The 22,492-nt window shown below is 46.4% G+C and overlaps 1 protein-coding gene across 5 annotated transcripts in view; it reads right to left on the bottom strand.

Moving 5' to 3' along the window:
* The window catches only part of KCTD1 (potassium channel tetramerization domain containing 1), a 182,552-nt gene that overhangs the window by 73,025 nt on the left and 87,035 nt on the right, over positions 1-22,492 (bottom strand). For 2 of the 5 annotated variants that reach the window (XM_082355482.1, XM_082355485.1), the window contains exon 1: positions 17,446-18,606. The exons of 1 other annotated variant lie outside the window; for it this stretch is intronic. Coding sequence is in view for 1 of the 4 variants with exons in the window: in XM_082355481.1 (XP_082211607.1) it covers positions 15,289-17,097 (1,809 nt within the window). In the remaining 3 variants the exon portion in view is untranslated. 2 more of the 5 variants (XM_082355484.1, XM_082355481.1) reach the window with 2 other exon arrangements.

The raw sequence follows: 22,492 nt of genomic DNA, 5'->3' as shown, positions 1-22,492 counted from the left end.
GTAAGAAAATTTCAACCGCAGGTTGAGATACATTAAATCAGATACACTACTTTATACATCACATTAAGTTGAATATTGTAGAAAAAGACATACATCCTTGAAACATAAATCCCAACCAGGAATGGCAACAGACACTAGAAAGTATACCAAGGTATGGTTAACTAAACAGCCTGACCCAATAACGGAATTCACATCGAGGACAAATGAGGGCTCCAAAAGAGAATTCACTCAGTGTCTTTCAACTGCGATCTAATTTACAAACATTTGATTTGTAAAATTTTGATTTGCAGACATTTTTGCCAGGATGGAATCATAGGTTCTTAGGGCAGAAGGGATTCTCAAGATCACCTGACCAGGTATTCCGGTAATGCCTGTCTCATCAAGAAGGACTTCTCATAAATTGGTTTAGGTAAGTTAGACTAACACCCAGTGAGGTGAGGGCAGTAACCAGCAGCCGTGCCAGGTGATCTCACTCTCAAATGCTAATCCCACGATCCTTCAGCATCACAAATATGGACTAACAAGTGCCCACCCATGTTGATATTTTCTTTTGATTCCATCAATAATACCTTGGCTGCTTTCTAGTATAGGAGTGGGGAGAAAAGCACAGATTTTCTGACAGATATCCTCAGTGAGGCAGTGTGGGGAAGTATGTCCCTGAGAGAAAGACCCCAGTCCTCTGAAGGCATGGGAGGACCTTGCCCGGGATGGGAATCAACTGAATAAAGTCTGAAACTAACACATCGTAAGGGTTGCACATAACCTAGCAAGTGAGAAGAGGGGGCTTTGTTGACCAGGAAGGAGATTCTGAGCCTATGAATAAGGAGCGCTTCCTGACTTCTGGATCGGATTCTGCTACCCATCTCTCTGGACTTCCGTATCCTCTCCCTGCCTAACGAGCTGAGGTGCTCAGATGTGCTGTCTGCCCTGAGCTCTTAAGAAACGATACTAAGACCTGTTCTATACAGGTTACCGTCCTTCCCCTAACATCGGGTTGGCCAAAACGTGCGTTCGGGAAAAACCCGAACGCATGTTTTGGCCAACCCAGTATTTTAATTAGGGAAACTATAAGTCTGATTTAAAAGTGCCCACCTGTACCTGGAAGAGTGGACAAGACCAGTCACGGGTCCGTCTGCGCTGGGCTCATGCAGAGCCTCCTCTGGGATTAGGAGGTCCCCTGCGCTCAGTGTGTGTGGCCCGCTCCTCTGCGGGTGGGACCCAACTGATGGAGAAGGAGTAGCCCCCCAGTCACTTCAGTCTATTTCAATGATACTCTTGTTGGTTTTAATGTCTGTCTCTCCCACTTGAATGTCAAGTCTATGAGAAATGAGACCTTCTGTCTTGTTCTTTACTGGGTTGTCTGTGACTGGCACATAGTAGGTACTCAATATTTGTTGATGGGAATCCCCTGGCAGTTCAGTGGTTAGGACTCCATGCTTTCGCTGCTGAGGGCCCAGGTTCAATCCCTGTTCGGGGAACTAAGATCCCACAAGCTGCGTGGCGCAGTCAAAAAAAAAAAAATTAATATTTGTTGAATAAATGGTCAAGTGAGAGCCCTGGGATACGCCCTGAGTTTGCCATTTACTAACTGAACTTCCTGGGGCAGGCTACTTAATCTTTCTAGGGTACAAGATTGTTATGCGATTGGATCGAATCATGTATGCTGAGTATGTATGGTAACAAGTTCCACACATATGTGTTAGCTACTGGATGGATCACGGGGACGAATTCTTCAGGAATGAGATGTGTATCTTTGGTAAAGGCAATGCATTGAAGGCTAATAATCTAATTATAATCCGTACTTCATGATGCAAATAATATTTACTGACTTCATTTCTAAACATGTTGGTATAAACTAAATTAAGACTAAAATGTGAAATATTTGATGATTTATGTCAGTTGAGCAAGTACTTTATTGCCACGTCGGAAAAGAGAGTTAAAAGCATGACATAGTCTCTCAAATTAGCACTTTGACACAAAGAGTGCCACTGTTCTATTTAATACATTGCCAGAAAGTTTCATATTCTTTATTGTATCTGGATGAGATCTTTTCTGGTTGTAAAGTGGCCATGAGAATGTTTTTAAAACTATTATTAAAAAAACCCAAAAAACAAAACCTGCAATTTATCATCTGGTCACATGTATTGTTTTTAATGATAAAAGTTTAAAAGATCTCAGTTCCATATTCTATACGATTAAGATATTTTGTTTATTCAAATCAATTTAGAATATACTTTACTAGAATCACGACACTCTAATGAAAATTACAAATAAAAAGAGATCAATTTCTATAAATTTATTGCTTATAATTAAAAGAAATCAAATTGTGTATTTTTTAATGAGATGGATAATTTTATTGAACACTGAAGACATATTGTCAATACTTGTAAGCCATTTCAACTTTTTTCTAAGATCTACTTAAAAGGTAGTCCAAAATTAATCCGTTAAACATTTTATATATACTTAAATTATCCTCTTCATGGTATAAAGGAGAGAATAAAAGCTTGCAGATTTAATTTTATTTTTATACTTCAGTGAGTTATACACTGGCTCAAACAGGGATACCTAGAATTTAATACACATTTTTCTCTTTTATTATTTGCCTTTTTGTTATCGTTATTTTGTTCTTACCATAGATGTGGGTCCTCCAGCTGGTTTCTTTGCATATTTCCATTCTTTCACCTGTGTTTATAAATATTTTGTGGGTTTTTTTTTTTTTTTTTTGGATCCACGGTCTTAGCTTTAAAAGAGAATATTGAGGATCAGCTGGAAATTGTATACAATCCCTCTACTTTTCCTCTAGCCTGTCAGCAATCTCTAACCAATCGAAATTTTTTTAAAGCTGTCAGTTATTGAGCACTTACTATGGGCTTTTACCACTCACAACTGGAGTGCAGTCAGCCCTCCATATCCATGGGTTCCCCATCCACAGTTTCAACAAACCGCAGATCGAAAATATTGGAAAAATCATTCCAGAAACTTCCAAAAGGCAAAACTTGAATTTGCCATGCACCAGCAATTATTTACATAACATTTACATTGTATTTATAATAGTATTTGTGTTTATAACTATAACAATACATTGTATTTACAACTACTTACATGGCATTTACGTGGTGTTATGATAAGTAACCCAGAGATGATTTAATGTATAAGGGAGGGTGTGTGCAGGTTATATACAAATACTACACCATTTTACATACGGGACTTGAGCATCTGCAGGGGTCCTGGAACCAATTCTCCAAGGATACCGAGGAAAAACTGGATTCCCATTCTTCCCATCTAACAGATGGGAAACTAAGTAACTTGCCCAAGGGTAATTCAGAGTTATTATTCTCTTAGCTTTAACTTGGTCTGCCCTTTGGTAAGTCTAATTAGAACTGATGGAGAATGCTGGGTTTGCTCCAAATGTCCAGTAAACTTGGAGGTAACTTGGCTACTTCCCTCCCCTTTACTTTTCTGCTCCTGTGCCTTTTCCCTGTCTCCTTTTTGCTCCCGTGTCACCAAAGTATCCTTGAAACCTTGTGTTATCTGCTGTCACCAGTGAAAAGGGCTACATGTCGGTGGTGGTCACTTCCCAGCGATGTTCCTGCAGGGAGAAGTCGGGTGGCCCCAGGTCAGCAGAGCCCGGGCAGCTCGCCCATGCAGTCTGGGCGGGAGCTGGCGGCCAAGGGCCGCTGCGAGGAAAAGCCTCTGTGGGCAGCCTGTTGTCCTGTGCCAAGAGGTACAGACTTGCCCCATGAAGCGGCTTAGTATCATTAACATCTTCCATTTGGCGGGCACTTCACTGTCATTTTTATTGGTTCTTTTTACTAGCCATACCTGCATCAGAGCTGTGTTCACTTTTTGTTTTAATTAAGTGCTCTGGCTGAAGTGGGAAAGACTGAAGGCCTTGGGGAGCTGGTCTTCAACTGCCAACCAGTCAGGGATCAGACAGAACTGTGCAGCTCCCCTTGGGGGTCAGCCCTCAACCACTGCAGAAAGGGTTCCAGGAGCTTGGCTTCACTGTAAGGAAAGATCCCCCAGTCAGTCTGGCTAGAGCTGTCAGTCACTGATGTCTGGAGCCTGTGCTGGGCCATTCTATTTCACCCTAATCCAGAATGTTCCCTTGGATTGTCCTGAAACACCAAAAGCATGAAAATCACATTAAGCCTCTTTTAGTTTTTAAAAGACACATCCATCCACATGCTTGTGCTTCAGGGTCCTTTTTTTTTCTTTCTTTCTTTAATGCCTAACTGCACTTCTTTTATAACTTCAGCTAGGGAATTCCCTGGCGGTCCAGTGGTTAGGGCTCTGTGCCCTCACTGCCGAGGGTGCGGGTTCAATCCCTGGTCGGGGAACTAGGATCCCACAAGCCACACGGTGCAGCCAAAAAAACCAACAAAATAAAACTTCAGCTATAAATGACAGCCCCCAAAGTAGCACTGTAAAAGAGGCCTGGACCTGGACTTGGAACTTCACTCCTCAGTGGTGAGGTGAACTTGAGAAACTGCCTAACCTCTCTGAGGGTCAGTTTTTCTCATCTGTAGGATGGGTATAATCACAGTTCCTCCCCTCCCCCTTCAGCTTGCTTATACTGTGTGTACAGAGTATCACAGGAGTTATCACACATCGGGGTTTATCTTTCAGGTTACTTGTCTGCCCCCTCCACGAGACTGAGTCCTCCAAGGACAAGGAATTTACCTGTGCCCGCACCATCTATCTAACCCAGTATCTGATACTACAAAGGGCCCTGCAAAGCTTCCTTAGAATGAAGTCACATACAAGAAAGCCGTTTGCAAATCGTTAAGTACTATTCTCATGTACCTTAGTAATTGATTACTCGTTGTATGGTCCCAGACTGGAGATGTGAAAGAAATACTGCTGGGTACCAAAGGAGCCAGGCTTTAGTAATTCAAAGAGCTGGAACTGAAATGTAAACTAGGACACAGTACCAGTTCTGAATTTCTTTGGGTTATTACATAAATACTCAGTCTTAAAACACGTGGATTAACACAGGGTGAACATTTAGAGGGGCTGACATGGAGAGAGATGTGGCAGCCTACGTCGTGCTGGGACATCTAAAAGAGTAGTATACTAAGGCCTTCCCAAGAGAGATCAATGTCACAGCAACGAAAAGGCTTACATTTTGACAAAGCAAGATTTTATTTCTTCTGAGTTTTTACATTTTCTCCTCACACACTTTTAAGGCTTAAATGTTTAGTCTTTCAGTTTGGTCGGGCCACCTTCGGTCCCATTTCTTAGAAAGTAATACACACTGTTTACTACCCAGGCTTTACTTGTGAACAGTCATTAGATGGTACAAGACCCTCGTCCTCTCCATTGGGTCCTCCTTCTGACTTGCCCCAGGTATTCCCACTGTCGTTTCTCCAGCATCTTAACTATTTCTAAGTTATACTTTACCTCCAAATTCCTGCCCTTGCACACAGTAAGTGCTCAATAAATGAATCCTATTTTCAGAGCTTTTCTGTATAGCAGTCTCCTTCATCTTGACTGTTCTCAGATCATCACTCACATCCCAAGAGGTGGTACTAAAATACATCACTTGAGATAGTAGTTAAATGCTATGAATAGGATCTAGGATTCCATGATCCTCTTCATAAGTTTAAAAACATAAACTTGAGAAACATACCTTGAACTTTACCACCCCACCCGTAAAATAATCCTGAAAATAGTGAAATCACCAGCACTATGAATATCCTACTGTTAATTATAAAAATTCAACGTGTGAATGAACACCACGTTGAGAAGAAAAGAGAATGAAGCTAGCATAATCCGTTTTCTAATATTCTTGTTATACTTTTATTTAGGTCTGTGTGTTTCTGCAGCAACATGCTTTCCACTGTAAAGTAAATATTCTGCCAGTCTTTTTTTTTTCTGGAGTAAAAAACAATGAGATATTTGTTCAAGATGGAAAGAAAATATCTAAAATCTATTTATATATAATTCTGTCAGAAAAAAAGTCACAAAATAGAAACCAACATTCCAGATGAGCTGGCTTAATGAAATTAATAGAATTATTAATTAAAGCTATAAATAATTAATTAATTTAATTAATATAATTCTCAAACCCACAAACTTATACTACTGGGAATATGGTGGCTGAATACTGATTATTTGAAAAGCAAACTAAATTAGAGGTGACAGATCCCTACATCATCACAGCAATCGTTTCTACTTTATAAGAGTGCTCGCTTTGTCAAACTAAGAACAAGTCAGAAGAGGTCATTAACTGGTCAGCAATGCTGCATCAGAACACCAACCCAGGGGCTTCCCTGGTGGCGCAGTGGTTGAGAATCTGCCTGCCAATGCAGGGAACACGGGTTCGAGCCCTGGTCTGGGAAGATCCCACATGCCGCGGAGCAACTAGGCCCGTGAGCCACAATTACTGAGCCTGCGCGTCTGGAGCCTGTGCTCCGCAACAAGAGAGGCCGCGATAGTGAAAGGCCCGCGCACCACGATGAAGAGTGGCCCCCACTTGCCGCAACTAGAGAAAGCCCTCGCACAGAAACGAAGACCCAACACAGCCATAAATAAATAAATAAATAATTAAAAAAAAAAAAAAGAACACCAACCCATTACCCTGATTCTGCAGCCTATTCAAAGCATATATTAGTACCCATCAACTTCAAGTAAAACTTCTATTGATTTTATATAGTCTCCAGGACAGAAGTTAAGAATTAGAAAATTAAAAAAAAAAAAGGAATTAGAAAATTATAATCCAATTATGCATTAGGGAAATGCAAACAACATAACAGAAGATCTAGCCAAATACAGGCCCTACTTCTAGAATACTGGAATTAAAATTTATGAAAGTCATTACAAAGAATAATGCTAGTTAAATGCCAGTGAACTATTTTTACTCTTTTTATATGAAATGTACAAATTTCGGAGGGGGGGTGATAGTGGCAGCGGTGCCTCTTACGACCTTATGTAAAACACTTGAACATTCTCACCAATATTGCCATCATCTGTTTAGTACTTCCAGTATATTTTCTCAACGTCTGTTTACTTAAAGTTGTATGGAATGACATAATAAGCAATAAAATCTGAATTACACCCCCCCAAAAAAAAACTTACGGAAGTCATTGCCATAACGACCTTCATAATGTTTTAAGAACCCCAGTATTATGACTGCTCCCCTAATCCCAAACCATTCCAAATAAAATTTACTCTTGTGAAGAGCTGTCAATCACCTTCTAAGCCAACTTTTGTGAATCCCCTGGAGTTTGGGCAGCAATTATGCCCCTCAGAGAGTGCCCCCTACCCCCTCTAGCAATGGGAAGGGTCTGCAGAACAAACTTAGAAGAAGCTGTGGGGCTAAATCTCAAAGAAAAGTAGAGGGGAGAGAAACCAGCTTTGGTATAAAGCATCTGCCTGGATGGGCTGTCTGAGGTGACAGTGAGAGGGAGGGGGCCTGGGTGAGCCACAGTGCCAGAGGCCTCCTGAGATTGCCCATCTCCTAGGAGACCAGAGGGGGTGCTACTGGCCCAAGGCAACAGACACCCCAGAAGGAGACACGGCAGAAAGGCCCCTGCGCAGCACCTGGACGACCTATTCACAAGAGAAACACTGAAGACTGGGACTGGGACTTTATCAGCAAGATCAGCCGTTTTTCATACGTCACACATTCTGTGCTAAGATAATAAAAAGATAGAAAACGTTCATCGGGCACTTCTGTTTTAAGCACTTTTTAAACAGTAATTCATTTAACGCTGACGACCCTAGGAGGTGAGTATGACCAGTGTCGCCATCTGACCCAGGAGGAAACTGAAGACCAGGTTGGTTCTGGGCAGAGCTGAGCTTTGGCCCTGGAGTCTACTCTTAACATGTTCTATGTGATGGGGCTTCTCAAAAGAGGCTGATACTGTCCCCAGACTCGTCAGAGGCTGGGACCACACACAGCAAAATGGAAGCATGTTAAGTACTGGAAATATTCTTCTGTGTTCCCAATTTTTTTTTTTTTTTTTGCTGCATTTTAACAAGTTCGCTCTTCTTAAGTTGCTCCAGGAAAGCACCTCAGGCAGTGATATGAATCTAATGTCATATCATCTTCTCTTTAATGGATTCTTTTATTTGAACAGTTAAGAATTTTGGAATCAACAGACCATGGATTTAAAAGCAGACTCTGAAATCTGACAGTTCTGGACTCAAATCCCAGCATAGTCACTAACCAGTTGCTGGACCTTCAGTAAATTAAGTCAACATCTATTCACAGACTCTTCCTTTGTAAAATGGAAATAATAACCATAACTCCTGGAAGGACTGTGTGAGGATTAAAGGAGACCACGTAGCCCACTGTTCCTGAGCGATGCAGAGGCTGCCGGTCGGGGGACCACTTTAAAGCCCTCTGTTCGTCTTGGCTATTATTCATGATGACATTCCACTTCCTAACTACAGAGTCAGTTAGAGGCTGGGACAGTTGACGTGAGACTCTTCGAGGAGGGAATCGCGTTTGTCTCTGGACTGCAGCCCAGTGAAATGGCAGCCTCGGGGCCGCGCGCTCCCTCCCTTCACTCCTGCGTGGATCTGGTCCAAATGTCCATTCCCTGACCCAGAACAGCGAAGAAGCCAGGATGGTGAAACGGTTCACCTATGTTAAGTTCCTTAAAAACCACATGGCAGGGCCTTCCCTGGTGGTCCAGTGGTTAAGACCACGCTTCCAATGCAGGGGGCGCGGGTTCAATCCTTGGTTGGGGAACTAAGATCCTGCCTGCCGCGCCGCAGCCAAAAAAACCCCAAAACCAAAAACTACATGGCAAAAGCCACAGCAAGTTTAGGTATCAAAACTAATCCACAAGCTTAAGAAACGTGGTGGAAAGAGCCCTTATGGGACCCGGTGCTAAAAATAACAGTTCCCTTTGTCTTGTGTTAAGAGAGGAAGGATGGGGACTGAGCGGTGAGACCGTGGACTGAGTTACCCTGGACTGGGGACATGTAGTTAAAACTAGAAATCGATAATTACAAGCTTCCAAACTAGTCTTGACATTCGGTAACCCAATTATCACAAAGGAAGCAACACTTATCTCTGTCATTCTCCGGCATTCCTTTCCGAATTCCTCTTTCTTCCCAGAAGCCTACAGCCTAAGGATCTCTTAAATCTGTCAGCCCTTTGTAGGTAGCACATTTTTGCCTCCTTCCTTACAGACCGGATCAAACCGCCCATCTGCCAGGGTTCACTGCCAGGTGATCAGGGGAAAGCAGTAATTCAGGGTGTGAAGGAGTCTAGACACTCCCAGGAAAGGCTTGCATTACAAAGATGAGTTTCAAATGTCTATGGGTGGAGATGGGGCTGGTGATGGGGGAAGAACTGAGTGGCCCTGGATGGTGCCCGGGGCTTCCCTCCAAGGCCTCCCCAGGTTCCTGCAGTTTCCCAGGGTTCCAGAAATGGACTCGACATAGGAGACCCTTACGGCCCCCCATCCCCGCTCCTTTACGCCTGTGGGACTTCCCTGTACTCCCCCTGCCCTCTCCCCACCGCTCCCCCGCCCCCTCCCGCCCCCACTCGGTCCCATATTAAAAACAACCAAACTAACTACCTGGAGGGCCCACAAGAGCTGAACTGTTTCCAGTTGCTAAACACAAATCACAAATCTCAGAAAGTAGTGGGTTTCCAGAAAAAAGGAAGTTCCCACTGGGGTTTGCAAAGCTGCCCAAGAGCAAACTGCTGTGACGAAAACTACAATTAAAGCTCAGACACTCTGGCCTTCCAATACTGGAAGATGGTTTCCACTTCCATTTGTTTTGAAAATTCTGTGACCCAAGACACGGACAAATTTAGGATATGATATGAATAAAAAAAAAATCAGTCACTAAGGAAAGTTTGCTGTCAGATATAAATGGATCTTTTTTTTAAGGAAAAAAAGGCTCCGTCAGATTGTTATAGCATAAGCTGAAAGGAAGAAAGTCTAACAGTAAAGAAAAAAAGTGTTGAACAGAATTACTGAAAACCTAAAACACGTCTAATTAGGTTGGGCCTCCGGTAGTCTGACAGGATGCGCTGGGGTCCAGTGTCTAGTTCACAGCCATGGGCGCTAGGTAATATCCCCTCACATGCAGGTTCAATCTCAGCCCATAGCTGATATTAGCGAGGTACCTTGAATGGCTTAAATGCCCATTTATTTCTAGACCATATAGAAGCTCAGTCTCTGTTATGAAGACGACACCATTCAGAGACCATCCTCTCTTGAAAGAGAAGAGAAGGCAAAGAGAAACTTTCACAGATCTGGAAACCCAAAGGGCCTAAAACTTTACAAGTTCATCTGTTTCCCTTGTGATGTTCATGCATCAAGCAGAGAATCACTTCAGCTTGGAAGCCCGTCCTCTGCAAACCCTGACCGAGGGCGAAAACTGAATCCTGCTCCTCTCGGCAGTACTTAGCAGGTAGCAAGAGGTTCAGGTAACAGTGGTTGAGCTGAGGGACTTCCCTGGCAGTCCAGTGGTTAAGACTCCTTGCTCCCACTGCAGGGGGCACGGTTGGATCCCTGGTCAGGGAACTAAGATCCTGCATGTCCTGCAGTGCGGCCAAGAAAAACAACAACAAAATACAATGGTTGAGTTGAATTCAGCTTCTTTAGAATATCACTAGTGTTAAATAAAAATGTTTACCAGCACAAGGTTTCAAATTCTAAAGCTCCATTTTCTTTCATTTTCATTTATCAAAGTCAATCAATCTCCCTTTTTGGACCAATTAATTCCCACTACCTATCCCCTATCTAAATTCTCCAAAGAAGTCTTTCAAATGGCATCCTGACTAATTGGTACAATGCAGTGAAAGATCAATCAAGAGAAGTAAAATAGGTTCTAGATTACTAGTTTATGTCTGGTCCTAAGATTTTCAACATACGTAACCACAAAGCAACTCCTATATCGATTCTGCTTTTGAAATGGCAGTGGAGATACCAAAAGATAACTTGAAAGTGAACTTTTTATTAAATCACTGAAGTGGAGCTTTGGCCTAAATCAAGGTGAAAACCTAAGAGGTCTCACATACAACTCACAGTCCTATTTGAAGAAGGGGATCTTCTTGCTTGAAATCCATCTACAATGACGAGAGGATGGCCTTTTAGGTGACATTAGTTAGGGGAACCAGATTTTAAATCAGGGTTTACGTTCTAGATGAACGGCATCCACTTTTTCCTTTGGCGGCAAATACTTCTTTTTCTATTTCCTGGATCAGATATGATAGATAGTGAGCTGACATATATGTAGGTTCATATCAATTTAAAATAATACACCTGAGTACTCACTGCAATATGAATATGCAAGAGTAAAACTACAGATTTCTTTCCCAAGTGACTGTTGCACTGAGTGCGTCACCTTTTAACCTTCTTTATTTTAATCTCGTTTTAATATTTAATGAGGCCAAAATCTTGCCAATGAGACCACTTGCCAAGTGGGAAATGATTAGTTTATAAAGATTCCTGGTACCAAAGCCAAAATAGTGGGCTACGTGGTCTCCTTTAATCCTCACCAAATTCTGGTACCAAAGCCAAAATAGTAGGTGCTCAGTAATTGTTTCCTGAATGAATGAAAAAAGTTCCACACTTATGTTAATGCCATTTAGTTTCTTCACCAATTTGAACTTTCTGTAAAGGAGAGCAAACATTCCTGCATCAGAAAAAATAATACAGCCACAAAATATTATTAAAAATCAGGAAAATACCCATTTTAAACAAGGTGGTTAATCCTAATTGCTCCAGATAACCTATAATTGCCATAGCTGTTAAACACACTCTCCTGTCACGTTTACAGAAGTTTGATTCCATCTTTAAGAAAAAAAAAAAAAGTGTATCCCTCCCGCCTAGTCTCCAAATTCAAAATAAGATTTTGGTGATAATTTCAATAATACATAAAATGCATGTTTTTTCTAGTAAGTAGATAGAATGAATATTCCTTCTCCCTTCCCACATGACAGCACCTGAATGAAGACTGGTTTCCCAAGTGCTATCAGTATCTGGCTTCTTCAAAGGCAAGGTCATGAACCACTGGGTGTGCCTCACAGGGAAGCTGCTCTAATTTCCAGCCTGGAGACTCTAAGGACAGACTCTGGCCCCTAGTGAAGTCGATGAAACAGAAACACTGGACGTGCACCATCAACCCCAGAAATCTCTCCACGAATAGATTTCCTACTTACAGAATTCCTTAAAAGTATTTCTGGAAGTAATCTGGGTTAGGGTCAAGTAGCTCCAACTGAAGGCACCTTTGTCACAAGCTTACGAATGCTGCCAAGTATATTTTAGGGAGCTAATTTTCACATTTTTGTTTGGTACCGAGAAAGGTACAGTCCATAAAAACTTTAGGAACAAAACTATGATATTTAGGATCTAAACTCCTACTAGGATTCTTTTTTCTGTAAATGATAAAGACTGAAGTTACAGATCTCTATCATCCCATCTAGGCTGAAGTACTGTTGACTGAGGCAGGAAAAATGCTGCATTTTCATGCAAAGAGAACAGCTATGAAGAGGTAGGATATGGGACTTGCTAAGCCTTTACACATGAACCACGTTATCTCCACCTGGGAGCTAGATGTTGTACTAGTAACTGGATCATCTTAAATCACAACAGCCTTGGGTGGGGAGGGGAGGGAACTAAAACCATCCCTTACTTTGAATACAGACCTTCGAGAGAATTCATGAGTGAACCAGTTAAGGTCACCATCACAACCACCAAGCCCTCCACCCACTCCAAAACCAATTAACACCAGGCACTTCACATGAGTAAAAAAATCACAAATTCCATAATCTTCATTAATCCTTGAGTGCATTCATTTTTCAACCAGTCCCATAAGTGATACACTTATGAACACCCTCAAGAAGTAAAAACAGTAAATGCATTTATAGCAATAGGCTCTTCATTTTTTTGAGAAACTTGCAATGTTAGAAAAGAATCAAACATCAGGGTGGGACTGTGGCATCAAGTGGTCCTTAGTGGAATTCTGTGCCACTCCACTTGACGAGGGTCTAGCCTGTATTAAGGTTAGACAGCCTATGTTTATAATTAAGTGCTAATGACCAAAGTTCAAGGTACACAGGGCATTTCCTGGGGATTAATGACCAGTCAAAGGAGTTGCCGACCTAAAGCAAAGCCTCCCGGCCAGTAACCCCAGCCAATCATTCATCCCCAGGAAATGCCCTGAACCTCAACAGTGATTTTAGTAAATACAGGAGGAAAAAGTTTAATATCAGCTTTGTACTTAAACTAAACACCTGTTTCATACTTAGAATGCTCAGACTTCATAAAGTGAGTTCTACAGGAGTTACTAAAGAGTTCCCTTAAACTTCTTAATGCTGATAAAAAAATTGTCCACTCTAACATTAGTGAAAGCAAAGAGAGCAACTTTTTGTAGTGTTTTAACTGCAAGAGACTTAGCTAAGATACTGTTTGAGAGGCATAATGATAACATAACCAACATATGGACCCTCAAATCTACATTTAACCTGGGAGTTACCTGACAATCACTCAAGAATAAAAGAATCAGTGTTCAGGTTTACAGAAATGATTGATCTCACTCAGTTAAAATGAAAGACTGTGACAGAGTGACTGCAATTCTTAGAACATAACCAAACCAACTAAACAAACCCCCCTAATCTTTCGTGGATCTTAAGTCATTATTCTATGTGACACTGGTGTCAAGAAACCAGTAGACAAATGCCAGGGGACAAACTGCTTCATTGTTAAATTCAAGCAGATAGATACTTTAATAAACTCTCTTAGGCTTTTAACTCTTAATTAATCAGTTGCTACTTGAAACCAGGGCATTTTAAGGGTTTTTACTTTAACAGAAGAATGTGATCATTTATTTCTGCTTTCAAAGAAAAAGCAAACCCAAATTCTCCAAAGAGGAGAAAGAACTCTCCTCTCCATCCTTACAACTCCCTACAACCACCTCCTGGTCTGTCAGAAACTACTGTGCACACTACAAGTACAGAAAGACACATAGCCTCCGGGTCTCGTGTATTTTAGAGAACTTTGGTGTTTATAGTACCTTTCACAGCCCCTTTCTCGGTTGGCCTTGAGGCTTGCTGATTAGCAAGTAAACGTTTGAAAGGGTCAGTGTGTCCAGAACTGGAATTTCCACTTTGGAAAAAGCACAGAGGTACCTGACATCTGTTCCTTGAAAGGCCTGCACTACACCTCCAAACTTAGAGCTGAAATTCCTACTTCTGCTTGATGGCAGGGAGGGCAAAGCTGTAAAACCCCCAGTGGCTACTCCTGCCTGGAGAATAGAGCAGAGCCCCCAAGGACCTCTGCTTTCTGGCTGCTACAGCACAGTACCCAAAAGATGAATCTAGTTTTAATAATATGAATATATTCCTCCAGGAAAAATAATAAGACAAGCATCCAATTGAATCCCCAATCTCTACCCAGAATTCTAAGTGCTTAGAAATAAATAATTTTTGTGTAAAAACAGTTTCCTTATCTTTGTTGAGGATATTGAAGTCCAGAGAGGTGAACTGACTTGCCCAAGGTGGCTCAGCTTCTGGGCTAGCACTCTTACTTTAGTGTTCTTTCCACTCTACTGTGTTGTTATCTCAGTAGTCTGTCTTCCCACCACTTATCTGCCCCCTAGACAGAGAGCTCCATGGTGCTAGGAAAGACAGCAATGTTTCAGTGCCCACTCTGCTGGGCACCATGGGGCACGCTCCAGTTGGGAGCCTGGCTGGCAGTGGAGATACTACCTTTCCATAACTTTAACAAGTGACTTTAGTTTATGAAAACTACATCCCAAACGTTGCTTGACATTCAACTACACCTTCCGGTATAAACTGGCACTCAACTGCCAGGCTCTCCAAAACCCGCCCCTTTACAGTAAGTAGGATTGGCATGTTTTCTTTTTTAATAATTTATAACTTTTTCTACCTTCATAAGTTAGGGCGAATATGTAATACAGTATTTTAATGGTTACTTTATTCAAAGATATTTTAAGTAACTGCTTCATTTATATGCACAGTATTCCTGCACTCTTTGCCTTATAAACGCAGGCATTCGGTGGAGAGAGGCTGCGGGGGTTGAGCTGACCCTTTTGTTCTGCGAACTTTGACGTTTTCAGCGTTACTGCGCAGCAGGGATTGTTAGGTAGCTTGCCCTCTCACAGCCTTTAAGGTTAGGTGTAAACTGTCCTGAAAAGCATCAAGAGAGTTAAGCTTCTAAGGGTGAAATCAAATCCGACTCAGCATATTTGCTACTTTGAAAAACTTCCCCCCAACCCAGACCTGCGTTAGCACAAGTTAGTCTCGAAGTGGTACCAGAGAAACATTTCATGCATAGAGTTTGGTTTGGTTACCTGGGTGGGGGAAACAATAGCAGGTGAAACTACTGTGGGAGAATTGGTGCTTCTGTGCCCATTGGCTTCTGGAAGAAGAGGCAGGGGGTCGTGTTTCACGGAAACCACCACCACCGCATCCACAGGCTCCGAGGAGGGGCGGATACAAAGTCTTTTAGGGGAAGAGGGGCCGCAGATTTCCCCCGACCCGAACACGGACTCGTACAGGGCGCGCTTGGGCGCAGCCTCCGATTTCACGTCGGGCCCGACCTGGCTGTCTCTGGGGAGGATATAGGTGTTCCCCAGCGAGGGCGGCTGGGGGCGGTGGTGGTGAGAGGGATGGGTGGGGGGATGGGGGGAGTGGTGGCGAGCCGCCCCGTTCAGAGCCTCGGCGTAGCAGCCCTGCGGGGCGGGCGAGCCCAGTTTGGTGCCGATGCCCGCGATGCTGTTGAGCGTGGCGATGGAGACGGCGCCGATGCAGTGGTTCGTGTAGGTCTTGGAGAGCTTGGCCGCCTTGGAGAGCATCTGCATCCTGGTGCCCAGCAAGTTCTTGCCGATGGCTTTGTTCTCGTACCAGGTCACATCGCCCTCGCTGCAGTGGTCCCGGGGCCGCTGGAAGAACGCCTTGCAGAGGGGGTTGCGCTTCGACAGGTACTTGACGAAGCTGGCGTAGGGGCAGAACTCGGTGCCCGTCTCGTACATGCGCGGCAAGTTCTCCTCGTCGCTGCTCTCGGCGCGCTTCTTGCTCCACGACGACGAGCGCGACTTGTGGTAGGGCCCGAGGGACTTGAAGTAGACGAACTTGCGGCCGTCCTCGTCCATGGCCAGCCCGAAGGAGTCCTCCTCCAGCTCGCGCTGGTTCTCGCGGCCGCGCGTGCAGAAGTACATGCACGTCTCGAACCAGACCTTGTTGAGCAGCCCGAAGGGCGTGTTGGTGCTGAAGACGCTGGAGGTGTAGAGCTTGCGCAGGTCGGCGCGCGTGATGGCTTGCTTCTGCACCACCGGCCCGGCGCCCTGCTCCTCGAGCTTGCGGATGACCGCGGCCAGCGTCAGGTTAGCGCTGCGCAGCTCCGGGTCCTTGGTGAGGTCGAGCGTGCGGCAGTACGGGGGCTCGTTGAGGTAGCGGTTGAGGGAGCTGCGGATGCTGATGAGCGACGACTTGCTGTAGAGCTGGCCGCTCTTGGAGCGGGCCTCGGCGTAGAAGGAGCGCAGCACGCGGCACAGCGCCCCCTTGTCCATGGTCTCGAAGTCCGGGCTCTGCGCCTTCTCGCTCAGGTACTCCCGGAAGATGCGCACGGCGTAGCGGGTGGCCAGCCGGGTGTTCTCGCTCAGCCGGGCCCGCTCGGGGCGCTGCAGCACGTCGGGGTCCAGCTCGGCGCCGTCCCCAGGCGGCCCGCCGCGGGCCCGGGGCGCCAGCAGCCGCGGCGGCGCCTCGGGCTCCAGCGCGGCGCTCTGGTCCATATTGATCATATGGACCGGCTCCGGCTCCAGCTCCTCCCCGGCCGAGTCCTCGGGCTCCAGGGGCTCGTCCCAGTCCAGACCCATCTCTTCCTCCTCCTCTTCCTCCTCCTCCTCCTCCTCCAGCCCCCCACCTCCGTCCTCCTCCTCGTCCCCCGTTATCTGCACCTCCTGGATCTCGTCCTCCTCCTCCTCTTCCTCCTCCTCCTCGCCCGCGCTGCAGTAGTGCGGGCGGCCGTGGCGGCGGCCTCGGCCCCCCGCACCGCGCTCGCCCTCGCCCCGCTCCCCATTGTTCTCGGCGGCGGCGGCGGCGGCGCTGGCGCTGCCGCCCGCGCTGGTGTTACAGTCCCCGCTGCCAGGCATTCTCGCCATATTGCCGTCTCTCTGCCAGTCCTCGGGCAGGGCGCATGCGCTATATTGGACCGCAGCGCTGAGAGCTTTTGTGTTTAATGACCTTCAGCTACCGGGAGGCAAAGCCGGGCTCTTAAAGGAGCCGCGCTCCAATTGTCAGTTCGGAGCGCTGCTCCGGAGGGGCAGCGGCGCGCAGGGGATGGAGGGGTAGGGAGGCGGGGGTAAATTAGACAGGGAGAGCGTAAGGACCGAGGCTGGCTGGACCCTCTTCCTCCCCCACCTCTCTCCCCACTCCGAAGAAAACTTTGAAGGGAAAAAAAAGGAAGGGGAGGGAGAGCTGTCGGTGGGGGTGAAACACTCCCAACTTACCCTCTGGCGGAGTGGCGCGCGGGCCCGGGCGAGAGAGAGAGGGAGGGCCGGCGGGAGGGAGGGGCGGTCTCGCTTCTCTAAGTAATGCCCGAGGAGCAGTGCCCCTTCCACCGCCCCCTCATTGCCCCCCGGAGCCGGGGGTTCCGGGAGGCGGCAGCACCCGGTGGGCCGCGGATGCTACTTCGAGAAGCCCGTGTCTGGGGCCGCCCGGAGCGGAGCGGAGCAGGCAGGTTAATGAGTAGGGTGGAGGAGGCACGGCGGGGCCCCGCACCCTCTCTGCGCCCGCGGCCAGGGCGCAGCGGGCGAGGCTTGGGAGCGGGATGGGGCTGCCTGCAGCGGCGACTCCCCCACCTACTTGCTGGGGGCGAGGCGCGGGGGCCTGCGGCCAGCCGCAAGGCTCCCAGCTCCCTTTCCGACTCTTGCAAAGGAGCAAAACACGCCCCACGTCAGCCTCATCCCTTTCGACTTTTCCAACAGCCACTTTTAAGCTGTCATTAAAGACCGGGGGCGCTCCCCGTAGGTCTGGGGCAAGTCCGCGCCGGTCCAGCCAGCCTGGGGAAGGAGCGAGGAAGAAAAACTGGGAGGGGCGGGTGGGAGGGGAGACGCGGGAAGAGGCGCTGGGGACCCCAGGGAACCGTCCCCACCCGCCCAGGCCACCGCCCTCCTGCCTCGGAGCAAACTGACACAACTCCCTCCGGCGAGGCGCTCCACCTAGTTGGAGCGAGCAATGCCGGTCCCTAAGATCCGTCGGGCAGGAGGGCGGAAAAAGTGAACTTGGGTCTCGGCCGCCCCCGCCGCCGCCACAATTCCGGCAATTGGGATCCGGAGCGTGCTCTAGTTCCAAGTTTGCCAACTGCCGTTCGTTTGCCCTCAGGGCTGCGCTGCCTTCGGCGCGCGGGGGCGGGCACCTCCGAAACTGGAAAGGCGGCCAAAGAGTTCGCCCGGGTCCCGCTTTCCCATCGGAGACACTGTCCCACTTCCAGCCAAAGGCCCGCCCCCGGCGCGCCCAGGCTCCGGGCACGTCTTCGTCACCGCCTCCAGGTCTCCAGGCCCGGGGGCAGCGCCCCCAGAGCCTCCGGAGGCCTCGACTGATTTCTTTGGACGCACAGCCACGGCCACCTACGAATTTCGCCCTGTATTCTAACTTTCTCCTCCTCGGGCAGCCTGAGTGTCCCCCCGCGCGCTAGTCAACTCCGAGTCCCAGGGGCTAGGGGAACCTACGGAGTCAGGTACCAGCGGCGCGCGGCCCAAGCCGGCCAGCCTGTGAGGCTGCCTCGCCAGCTCCTCGAGGGCGTCCTCGGATTTCCTTCCGAGTCTGAATTCTCAGCAGTTCCGCTGTGAGAGTCTTGTCAATTGCCGGTCCCCCGAGGACCCCCTCTCCCCGGGGCCCTCTGTCTTGCTTTCAGGGCAGTTTATAACTTTGCGCATCAAAAGTAACCCATCTGTCCATTTGTAAGAAGGAAGGGAGGAAGGAAGGAAGGGAGGAAGGGAGGGCGGGAGGAAGGAAGGAAGGAAGGGAGGGAGGAAGGAAGGGAAGAAGACTAGGTCTCTGGGCCGCCTGGGCGTCTAAGTGGGAGTTGACTGTCTCCCCAGCGATGAGTCCTCGCTCTCCGTGTTCCTCCTCGGCCCTGGACGCTGCCGAGCTTTGGGGAAACCGCGCCAGGTGTGAACAAGTTAGAGCAAGTCCCTGCATCGCGGGCCCTCTCCCGCTCTTCGGGGAAACACACACACACACACACACACACACGCTCTCATCCGCAGAGAACCGTCTCGGGACGCGAGGAATCCGGAGGTGGCATTCCTCGGGAATCGTCCCGGAGGTGCGGCCCGCTTTGTTCAAAATACATTGTCCCCCGGAAATGTGTAGAAAGGAGCCCAAGGCAGTAGGCAGCTAAGTTAGTCGCACACGCGGGCCCGCGCACACGAGTTGGCACACACCAGTAGCACCGGCTACTTCCGGAAGCCTCTTCGTGCCGGGGTGTTGCCAGGTTTTTGGGCCGCCGGAACTCTCCGGCGGGGCATTTCAGCGGTTCTGAGAATTCAGGTGGGCGCCCGGCAAGTTACCTACCAGGGGCTGTTCCCCGGCGGCCCTCAGCGCCAACGCAGTGAACCTAGGGGCCGCGATGGCTCGGGGCTGCGCTCCCGGCTCGGCCTGGGGACTCGGACCCACATTCCAGTCCAGGAGCGGAGCCGCTTCCCAGGTCTCCCCACTTCTGCGGGCGGCGGGGGTTCCCCGCTCCCTCCTCCCCGGTTCCCCTCCCTGCTGGGCGAGCTGCTTTGAATTGCTTGCAATTTGCCGAAGGCAGTATGCTGGGTTGGACGCTCCGGGAAACAAAGCAACCAAAAACAGCTCCCAGTTGACGTCAACTTATTTCCAGGAAAGAAAATGGTTTTGTGCTCCCAGGACAAACCTCCCCCCCTTCCCCCTCAGGGCAGGTCTCTACTGGCAAAAGCCAGGGGGCGGGGTTGGGGAAAAGCAGAACCAAAAAACCCCAAGCACAAATATCTTTTTAACGGAGTTGGAAAAACAGCAGCTTCAGAGGCTGCCTGGATACTTTGCAAACAACGGGCAGGACCCCCGCTAATATTAGATACGAAAAAACGCACCTTGGAAAGTACGCCTTGACTGATTATCAGGCGACTGTGAATCTGCTTCGTGGCACCAGCTCCTGAAACGCTACCAGAATTCTTTCCCCGTAATGATACTTCATCAAATATTGGAAAAGACCTCTTCAAGTTAGTACCTACAATATTTACCAGGAAGAACACCCAGGGAAACCAAGCAATTATAAACCTGTTCACCGCCCCCCCCCCAAACATACACACACACCAACGCTCCCCACCCAAATGTTGCTTAATTTTTAAAACCCAATAACACAGAATTACAGTTGAGTTCATACAGGAGTTCAATTCCAGCTTTAATAAATGGTTCCTTAAAAACATCCTGTGGTTCCACACAATTCCAAACTGACAGAATCAAAAGAGCTTTCTTCTAATTATTTTGGTAGACAGGCAATATTGGTTATCTTCTGCCTATCAGCCCAGCCTTGATTCCTCCACTTTGATTTCGCCCTATCATGAAATCCCTTTAGCTCGCCACTTGAAACTGACAGCTGTCCCTCACTCCTTTGCAAGGACAGTTATTTCTTGTGTAGAACAGCTTCTGCACATATAAAACACATATCTTCTTTATATAAAAACGATCCCAGTACTGTGTGGCACACTGATTGCAATGATGTAACTGTCAGAGAACTCTTTACTGTAAGCGACCCTAAGAGGTTTGCAACTTCAACAAGATGCTCCACATTTTTTTGTCTCTTTCATTATCATTATAAAGTACCATCCGTGCTTCTCCATTTCTAAGATTACTTGAAAGTAGTGACATGGTTATTTTGGAAGGAAAAACTGCAAATGTTTTTTCCTCATTTTATAACCCCCCTACTTACTCCCATTCAGTTCACACTTTATGAAAGGTTACGCCATAAAGAAACAGAGTCACCTCTTCCTCCTCTTTGATTGCAGCCTTCTGACCTCATCTGTTATGTAATTGATGTAGTTGCTTTTGATGTTTCCTCTCCTAAACCGATATACCTGTGTAGTTTAGGCTGGTGCCGGGGACGCGGTGAACACTCCAGTTGTTTTTCATGAATGAATGCATGAACAGGATCTGTGCTTAGTTAACCCCTATTTTAAGGAAGAAACACGTGGAGGAAAAATCAGAAATATCATGCATCTGAACTTCTATATTAAAAAAATTTCGTAGGATGAAAAGTAACCATAAGGCAACATTACTGTTTGCAATAATGTTTACAAGTTAAAATGAATGTAATGCCTGCTTTGGTTTAATATTTTCCTGCCATTAGTTCCCTCTCTAGAGGACCACATTATAGGAAGTTATTGGAGGAGCAAGGGACCAGGGAAGGGAGGTAGCTATGTATCAAGAGATGTGAGTTGGGGAGGATTTAGATGGATAAATTCAAGAAATCTTGTGGGCTCTTGAGGGCAGAGGCCAGAAAAAGCATTTAGTTCATCGTCTAAGTCATGTTTTAGTTCATCACTGTTTTTAGTTCGTCACTTTTAAGTCATGCTTTCTTGATTTGATTACCAAAAGATTCATAAAGAACTTTGGAGGTTAAATATGAATTCAAATTGAAGCTGTTTTGACATGTCTTTGTTTCAGAGTATTACTACTAAATTCTGTTGAATTTAATCGAAGATCGTCTTGAGCAATGTTTTTCTGAACTCAGATGAAAATAGAACCCATGTAATCTAACTCTGTGAGGTGGAAGAAAACTCCATAAGAGCAGAAACTGTGTCTTACTTATCACTTCAACTCTGGTTCATTTCCAGTACAGTTCCTTCACATATTTTAGCAGAGTGGCAGGTACATAGTAGACACTCAGTAAACATACAAATATTTATGTGTGGGGAGAGAGCTAACCACCACAAAAGGTCATGGAGCAGCGTGCTTAAAAATTGCATCTTTGAGTTTGAATCCTAATTTGGCCTTACCAGCTGCCCTCATTATTTTATTATCTTGGATGATAATAATAATGACCCCTAACTCACAGGGTTGTTGTGAGAATTAAATGGGTTAATATGAATAAACATAATACAGTGTCTGGAACATTGTAAACATTCAACTGTTAGCTCCTAGTTATTAAGACTCTAGTATTTTCCAGGCTTGATTATAAACAAGAAAACCAAGGCCAGAAAGGCTCACAAAAGTTAAGCCACTTGCCCAAGGTCTCCCAGGCCTCCTGAGGGCAGGGAAGTTTGGCTCTGTAGCCCAAGCTTAGCGGGCCACATTCAGTTTCTAGAAACCAAAGGATGAAAAAAATAAAAATAAAAATCTTCAAGGGAACAGTTTCCTATCATTAAAATACTTCTCTGTGTCATTTGATTTGGGAATCTTGGAAAGCTAGAACAGTACCAAGCCAAGTCCTCGGACAGTGAGCACAGCAGAAATAGCCTGAGAAGCTGTCACCTTTGTCATTTGGCACCTAAAAAACTGGGATTATTTTCCTGGGCTATTGGAAGTAGAGAC

Source organism: Balaenoptera borealis, assembly GCF_965194805.1.
Source record: "Balaenoptera borealis genome assembly, chromosome: 14".
Lineage (NCBI taxonomy): Eukaryota > Metazoa > Chordata > Mammalia > Artiodactyla > Balaenopteridae > Balaenoptera > Balaenoptera borealis.
Note: the sequence above shows the minus strand (reverse complement) of the source record. Positions and strands in the feature narration are given on the sequence as shown.